Source organism: Ursus arctos, unplaced genomic scaffold (genome assembly GCF_023065955.2).
Source record: "Ursus arctos isolate Adak ecotype North America unplaced genomic scaffold, UrsArc2.0 scaffold_22, whole genome shotgun sequence".
NCBI lineage: Eukaryota > Metazoa > Chordata > Mammalia > Carnivora > Ursidae > Ursus > Ursus arctos.
Window position 1 is genome coordinate 60,893,501 of NW_026622897.1, and position 8,670 is coordinate 60,902,170.

Sequence of the window (8,670 nt, forward strand, 5' to 3'; positions counted from 1 at the left end):
AAATCCAGCTTATCCTTCAGGGCCCAGGCCACATACTGCCCACATCCCCAATGCCTTTTCCCATGTCACTCCCATGCACTTAGAAAACACCGCTTGGGGGCGCCTGGGCGGTGCAGTCGTTAAGCATCTGCCTTCAGCTCAGGGCGTGATCCCGGCGTTCTGGGACCGAGCCCCACATCAGGCTCTTCCGCTATGAGCCTGCTTCTTCCTCTCCCACTCCCCCTGCTTGTGTTCCCTCTCTCACTGGCTGTCTCTATCTCTGTTAAATAAATTAATAAAATCTTTAAAAAAAAAAAAAGAAAAAAAAGAAAAGAAAACACTGCTTGAACCTCCTTAATCGCACTTATCACAACTGGCCTTATTCAAAAGTTATATTTATGCGCCTTACAGCCTCTACTTGAATGGACCGAGAAACAGAAATAGATAAAATCTTCCACTAAGTTCTATTTCTACCCAGTTTTATTCGGAGCTGACTAAAACCTATAAATCCTTTGAGAGCACCAGAAAAGATGCCTCTGACATCCAGAAGCTGGCCTAGTACTATTGGCTAGGCCGTGGTGTTGGTATGAGCTGGCCTGGTACTCATAGTCAGGTCTTGGCGTTCTCCTGTTAAACGTCAGCGATCTCAGAACATCAACATTCTGTGACCACCGTGGATCAAGACAAAAGAGTAAGACCACTTTGTAAGCTGCCTGAACACAGACAAAACATGAATACTACCCAAGCTAAAAAATATCAAATAGCCCCCATTCCCAGACAATGAGTGACTGCTGCTGCTGCTTCACGAATTACAGCTTCAGCCTTTCTCTAGTGTGTTCTCCCTTTAGATAAACTATTAAGATACCCAGCCGCAGAATTTGCCTTACTTCCTGACGGCATCCAATCCAGAGCAAAGCCCCACATCCTTAAACGTCCTTCAAAATCACCTAATACATGTCCACACCCTATAATAAAGCTTTTCTAACAACCTCGCTGTGATGCTGCAGGCCCCCATGGGGTGCGTTCTCCCTTGCCGCAAGTAGTAAATCCAGCTTCTGTAACTACAGGCGTTCCTTGCGCTCTGTGGCTGAAGGGCGAACGGTGAACTTCTTGAATAAAAGTCTAGTGTCTTGTCTGCACCTGGGTCCCCTACAGGGTATGCTCTGGGTCTTGCATGCTGTATACTTTGCTGGACTTACCTGGATGACTTACACTGGGCCTGCTCGCCTTTACTGGAATCTCAAGACCCAGCACAATTAGCTACTCTCAGGACTAACAATTTTTTACGTCATTATCCTGAGTGTTTTTTAGTTTTGAGAACAGAAAATGACAGTCAGGGTGACTGGTAAAGGTGCTCCTCACCCACAACTCTGCTCCACAATTGCTCCCCTAGAAGTTTCTGAACTTGAAAAAGTGCCTAATTTACATGTGTTCATAGGGTCTCCAATTGTCTCCTCCCTTCTCTGACACTCTTTCAGAGCAGAGACTTGAGGATTCGTTAGGAGAAAAAAGGTAAGGGACCAAAATAATACATTTGTCCTCAAGCACTTATACACCAAAACAAAGAGCTAATTTAAAAATTAAATACGTATATGTATTATATATGCATATATACACATACATGGACACATAACTGTACATACGTGTGTATATACTTCCACATCTTAGATAGTTCAAGGTCAGTGGGCAGAACTCACCTGAGGAAAACACGGTGACTTAAGAGTCTGAGCTATTTCAGAGGAACAGGGCCACTAGGGAGGTACTGGTAAGGAACCCTATTTATAAGTAGTCAGAGTGAGTCACCCACTGGAAAACATGGGCAGGCAGGAGCAGGAGGAGAGATGCCAGACAGGACCCTGTCGTGGGAGCACCCCAGGATCCAGCTGTGGAGGTGGTGAGCTGGACTCTCCCAAAGCCGACTCCAGCACAGAAGCAGCATACTGTCGCCCTGGAGAGCTTCGACTACTCGGCACCTGTTCGAAGCCTCAGTGTGCTAACCCTGGAACAGCTGACAAGTTCCTGGCCTCGCATGCTGAGGTCTTCACGTTACACAGGTACCGAAGGTGAAAGGAGGGGAACTGCTACTTTGACCGAAGAAACCGGTCGGTGAAATGAAAAGAGAACTGCAGGAGAAAGAGACTGTGCCAACTCAGTATTTGTGGCAACAAAGTAAGGGTTGTGTGGCACAGGCCCCAGGAAGGCAGAATTACGTTCTGAAAACAAAGAGCCCCACGGCATGAGACCCTTTCCTAAGAGGAAAGCTCTTAAAATGCATTGCTGCTTGGGCATTTCAAAAACTGTCAGTCAGATAGGAAAGGCAGGGGCGGGGGGAAGATATACAGGTAGTTCTTCTAAGAGAAGAGAGAAAAGATGAACAAAAAGACACATAACTGAATGAGCGGCAAGACTTGGGGGAACCACAGGAGGCCAAGGTCCAAAATAAACTAAGATTTACCAAAAGGCTAGCCAAAGCGAAAGAGGTATTTTTAGAGCAAAAAAGGCAATTTACCTGATAAAAATGTAATGCTGAGGAAGCAGAACTTCTGAACTTCTATTTTGCTTCCATATTCTCTATCAAAGGGAATAAATTTGGGGTTAAATGAAAGAGAATCAGCAATCCTAAAGACAAAAATAAAATCTCAGATGGGTGAGGAGGATAAGTCTGTCCACTAAGTAATTTCTACCAAGACTAGAAAACTTGCAAGAAAGGTCATTAAACTAAAAGAAAACTTTAAGAAATTATGTTGATAGAGAAAAATTTTAAAGAATGGAGCAGGTAACTATTGTTCCAGTCTGTAAAAGGTAGATGGTGGACTTTTCAACTATAGAGAAGTGAGCACACTGTAGCTCTCGGATGAGATTCTAGACAGCATTCTTCAGGAGATTGTGAGGAAAACGGCAGACTAGGAGGGTCCTGAACTTAAGCAGTGGGAACACAGAGATAACAGCTCTCTCTGTGCGACTAATTCCGAGAATGACCCGAAGACTGGCAGAACAGTGCTTCCACATTTAATCCTGGCGGGGGGGGGGGGGGAGCTGAGAAGGAAGGCCGCTTTGAAAAAGGGCCGAGGAGCAGAGCTGAGATGGGGGGGAAACCCAGGTAAGACTAACCACAAATGGGAAGGAGGCCACAAGCATGGAGAAGCTAGAGGATCAGACCCCACCCTAGGCTTTGGGGACTCACACTGGGAAGATGAGTCCCCATTAACACATGGCATTGGGGAAAAAAAAAAAAAATCAGTGGAGCTTAACTTAGCTTTTAAAATCAGCGGGGTTTGGGGCGCCTGGGTGGCTCAGTCATTAAGCATCTGCCTTTGGCTCAGGGCGTGATCCTGACGTTCTGGAATCAAGCCCCATGTCAGGCTCTTCCACTGAGAGCCTGCTTCTTCCTCTCCCACTCCCCCTGCTTGTGTTCCCTCTCTCGCTGGCTGTCTCTCTCTCTGTCGAATGAATTAAAAAAAAAAAAAAAATCAGCAGGGTTTAACTCTGGGTACTTTAAAAATCAACCTGCTTAACTCCAGGAAAACCGAAGGGAGATGGGAAACTGAGTCCTCGCCTTAAAGCATAATAAATAACTTGGCTTTAAACACAGCATAGAAACAAGTTTGAAAAGTGCCTGAGGTACACGTGACGGAGATGTATTTACTACCTCAGACCATGTGCTGGAGACGCAGGCATCTTCAGGAGACTCCAGCAACAGAAGTGCTGGCAAACGCCGTTTCTCTTCCCCTCCCCAAGCCTAGACAGCCAGACATTTGCAAACACCAGCACGAACCCTCTCCACCTCTTTTGCCAGTACCGTGTGTGCAGCCCCACCTTCCCCTGCGCAGCCTGGCAGGCAGCTGTCCAAAGTGGCTCCAGCCCCACCACTCCCTGCGAACAAGCCCAGCAAGGACCAGCGCCGCGCCAAAGTGAATCCTGTGCTGGGGAGAGTGAAAGCTAACCTCACACACCGGTGCCCCTGCAGTTCCAGCAGCCAAGCCTTTTCACTGGCCACGAAAGGAGAAACCCCTGCCTCTGGTGTGTCTGCAGCCGTGACAGAGACCAAGTGCAGAAATCAGGATGACCGCTAACCCACCCACCTGTGCTCCCAAACAAAGTCAACAGCACAAAATGGGCAAAACCCAGATGAGCAGCAACCACAAACCAAAAGCAGCTCGGGATTCCATATATCACAAGGTCAGCAGGTAAAATGCCAAAAATCTACAGCAATCCTCAGGGTGCATTAATAGAAACCGAGAGTTTTTAAAAGGAGGGTTGGGGGCAGGGAGGAAACAGGTCTGCTCTTCCATGAGCTAATAGGCTTCCACTTACTATTATTTGCCTTCTAGAGGGCTGTGCTGAGAAACCTGGAACTAGGTCATAGGAGGAATGGATGAACTACTTCAGATGTCAACGTAGGAAAAAGACTGAAGAAGGGGACATGATGCTAGTCTGCATTTTTTTTTAAAGATTTTATTTATTTATTTGACAGAGAGAGAGAGAGCCAGCGAGAGAGGGAACACAAGCAGGGGGAGTGGGAGAGGAAGAAGCAGGCTCCCAGCGGAGAAGCCCGATGTGGGACTCGATCCCAGAACGCCGGGATCACGCCCTGAGCCGAAGGCAGACGCTTAACGACTGAGCCACCTAGGCGCCCCTAACGCTAGTCTTCAAATTCCTGAACTCACCAACTTTCCCTTTAATCTATTTTCCTCCATTCCTATTTTGGTGAAGGGCATCACCATCTGTCTAGTCACCTAAGCCAATAGCTTGAGACTAATCCAAGATGCTTCCCTCCCCTTCCCCTTCCAATTCTACTTAAAAACGGCTCTTAAGGGGCGCCTGGGTGGCTCAGTCGGTTAAGCGTCCGAGTCTTGATTTTGGCTCAGGGGATGATCTCAGGGTCGTGAGCTCAAGCCCCATGTCAGGCTCTGCGCTTAGCGTGGAATCTGCTTGAGATTCTCTCTCTCCCTTTGCGCCTACCCACACCCACATGCGCACATGTGTGCACCTCTCTCAAATCTTTAAAAATGGCTCTTAGACTGAAATTTCTAACAATGTTAAATTTCGAATCATAAAAACAAAAATAAAAACCAGAGAAATATAAAAGTTTAAAAAAGCTCTTAAAATTGTTCTCCTCCCTCTTACCTAATGATGACAGCCTCCCCTGCTCTACTTCCTCTTTCCTCCCTCCTCCAGTACCTCTGTATCCCTTTGAGAATCTCTCTCAACTTCATAGTGGTTAATCACTAGTTAACCAATATATTCTTTCTACCAAAAGCCCTGCAAGTAACTTAATTCAAGCCATTAAAATGCACGCATAGGTTAGCCAGAACTACTGGGAAAGAACGAGGGTGGGGGTGCGGGGTAGATAAAAGTAAGGTGCGAGTGAAGGAAGAGTTTAAAAGAAAGGACATGCTCCTTCTCTGGACAATGGAATGTGAGAGGTGATGGCTGGTACTGTTGCAACGACTGTTGCTATCCTGAGACAGCAGTCAGAGGACAGACCCAACTTGAGAAGGAGCTCGTGACTTACGCTTTTCATAACTGGAAGCCTGTATCTCCCACTCCTCTGCACCCATTTTGACCATTCCCCCACCACCCCTCCCACTTGGCAAACATCAGTTCTCTATATTTATGGATTTGTTTTTGTTTGTTCATTTTTTAGATGCTACATATAAGTGAAATCCATAGTATTTGTCTTTTTCTGACTTATTTCACTTAGCATAATACCCTTTAGGTCCATCCAAGGGCAGAGAGTTTAGTTGGCAAAATTTCAGTTACTGAAATATATCATTTAAGAGAAGTTTTTTTCCTAGGTTATACTCTGTTGGTAACTAATGAGAAAAGAATTCACAATATTAGCAGCTTCATAAACTTGAATTATTCATTTAAAAATATTTATCAACTGCCATTTTAGGCAGATGCTAAAGAAACAGTGGTAAACAAGACCAAGCCCTTGCCCTCATCAAACTTTTATTCTTGAAGGTAGAAACAGAAAAAAAGGAAATAAGAACATTTCATATCATACAGTAAATTCCTTCAAGAAGGAAAACAGAACAACATGAAGGAACAAGGAAGGATGGGGGTGGAGTCATCTTAGCTAGGGTCCCTAGGGAAAGTCTCTGAGAAGGTTACATTTGAGCAGAAACTTGAGTAATTAGATGGAAGCTGAGGGAAGAAACTCTAGGAATAAGAAGAACAGAAAGTGCGAAGATTCTAAGATGAGAACATTGAATATCAACTCGAGTTCTCAAGGGAAAGAGCCACATTTAATCTCTATGCAACATTCAGAAGAGTATCTCCCACTCACATTCAATACAACTTATTCAACATAATTCAGCATAATGGAATTCAATTCAGTAAAATACTGAATTAGAAAAATCTTTACGGCTCAAGATCATCATGATTAATCTTCAAGGCAGACAAGACAGTATCCTTAGACAAAATGAGTAAAACCTTTGGGATTTTGTAATAAGGCAGAAAAAAAACCCAACATGATATTTTAGAAGTCTCTTTCAGGGAGATAGTTTCACAAGCCTAAACTTTATCAAGCATATTCTAACAAGAGGATTCTGGGTTCAGTCTGTCCTCCACCCGTAGAGCTTAGTGCTTTGCATCTGCAGCATTTCTATCTATGATGTGCAAGAGAATGGAACGATAGTCACTGTGCACACATTACAGGGAACTGGATTTCAGTTCAAAAGGAGCTGTCCAATCATCAAGAGGCTGAACATTAGTGGAAGTGTTTGGAAACTGTAAAACCATCCTCACGGGTATTACAGAGATAATTTACAGGAAAAAGTTACCAGTAGAACTTCAGGAGCTACAAAGAATTGTTCTAGTTCCTTCTCTCAGCTTGGACATCCATCCCTTTACCCTTACTTTGTAAAAGCCCCTGAACGCAACCAACAGGGTGGATTCGTAAACACCACATACACCGTACCAATAACAAAGGATTAGCCAACACTTAGGGGGAATGTAGTAATTCGGTCATCTCAGTAATTGAAGTTTGAATTAAAATCTTCAGATTATATTTTTAAAGGCATAAAAACCAGCCTGAAGCGGGGAGCCGGAAGTACAAGATGATTTCAGGCTAACAATAGCAATTCCAATTGACTCGACTTCATACAAAAGCGCGACACAAGTGAAGTAAGTCAAGCAGAGAAAGACAATTATACGAGTTCTCTCATCTATGGAACATAAGAACTAGGAAGATCGGTAGGAGAAGAAAGGGATAAAGAAAGGGGGGTAATCAGAAGGGGGAATGAAACATGAGAGACTATGGACTCTGAGAAACAAACTGCGGGCTTCAGAGGGGAGGGGGGTGGGGGAATGGGATAGACTGGTGATGGGTAGTAAGGAGGGCACGTATTGCATGGTGCACTGGGTGTTATACACAACTAATGAATCATCGAGCCTTACATCGGAAACCGGGGATGTACTGTATGGTGACTAACATAATAAAAAAAACATTAAAATAAAAAAATGTAAAAAAAGCGCGACACAAAGCACACGGAAACCCCAGAGAGGGGAATCCAAGCGGGAGGCCCTCTGGACTCAAAGCACCTGAACAGATGTGACAGCGGAGTGAAGCCAGTGGGGGGAAGGGGCTGCAAACATGGGGTGAGCGAGAGGCCACCTGGAGGGTACCCAGGCACGCACGCCTGCATCCCCGGCCCTTCTTGCTGAAGAAGGTCGGGATCGACCCGGGCTCGGTGGACTCCGGCTGTCTGCCGACTCCAAGGGAACCGCGGGGCTTGGCACCTCCCAAACACCGCCCGGTCCACCCTCTGTAGCCCGTTTGGAGGAGACCTCGAGTCACCCCACCCTGGAGCCGCATTCTCCGAACGCGGAGAGGGAGCTAGGCTGCGCCTACCTTCCGGGGCCGGCGGCGGCTCCTGCCGCTTTCCGCGGGACAGGAAGGCTTTGGGCAGCAGCAGCGACACGGCCAGGACGAGCCCCGAGGCGAGGGCCACCCTCTGCACGGTGGAGTACGCCATGGCCGCCTCCCTCGCCACAGGTGCGGACGCCAGCCGGAACCGGAACCGCAGCGCCGGCGGCCTCCTCCGACCGCACCGCGGGCTGCGCGGACGGCGACGCGCGAGGGACAAGTGCGCGAGGCACGCGCTCGGCGGTCCCGGAGTCCGTACCGCACCCGCGCCCTCGGGTCTGGGCCAACGGGAAGCTCCTCCCTCTCCACGCCCCGCGGTGCGTTCTGCCCCACCGAAAGGCTGGCGGCTGTGCCCTTCCTTGTCCCGGTCCGCCGTTCGCCCCGCTGGCCACCCGCCCCGAGCCCGCCAGCAGCTCCTTACCGCAAGCCGCTCCCACCGCCCGCAGCCGGAGCGGAGAAGCGCAGCGCGCCCCTGATGACCTCGCTCCACGGTGTGAAACCCTACAAAGGCCTCTCCACCCTCAGCACGACCGTCACATTGCTTTGTGCGAGACCTCCAAGCCCTAAACGATCCGTTCCTTTTTTTTTTTTTTTAAGATTGTATTTATTTGACAGAGATAGAGACAGCCAGCGAGAGAGGGAACACAAGCAGGGGAAGTGGGAGAGGAAGAAGCAGGCTCATAGCGGAGGAGCCTGACATGGGGCTCGATCCCATAACGCCGGGATCACGCCCTGAGCCGAAGGCAGACGCTTAACCGCTGTGCCACCCAGGCGCCCCAATGATCCGTTCTTAGCAGTGCTGCACCAGACTACATCAT

General features: G+C 47.6%; 1 protein-coding gene across 10 annotated transcripts in view; it reads right to left on the reverse strand.

Annotated features, from left to right (window-relative positions):
- RIC3 (RIC3 acetylcholine receptor chaperone) overlaps positions 1-8,039 on the reverse strand; it is a 51,268-nt gene extending 43,229 nt beyond the window's left edge. For 6 of the 10 annotated variants that reach the window (XR_007189579.2, XR_008960859.1, XR_007189578.2 and 3 more), the window contains exon 1: positions 7,838-7,995. Coding sequence is in view for 4 of the 10 variants with exons in the window: in XM_057316638.1 (XP_057172621.1) it covers positions 7,838-7,961 (124 nt within the window). In the remaining 6 variants the exon portion in view is untranslated. Of the gene's footprint in view, positions 1-7,837 lie in introns of all 10 variants that reach the window. The other 4 variants (XR_007189577.2, XR_008960860.1, XM_026486140.4 and 1 more) reach the window with 4 other exon arrangements.
- Between the last annotated feature and the right edge of the window lie 631 nt (positions 8,040-8,670).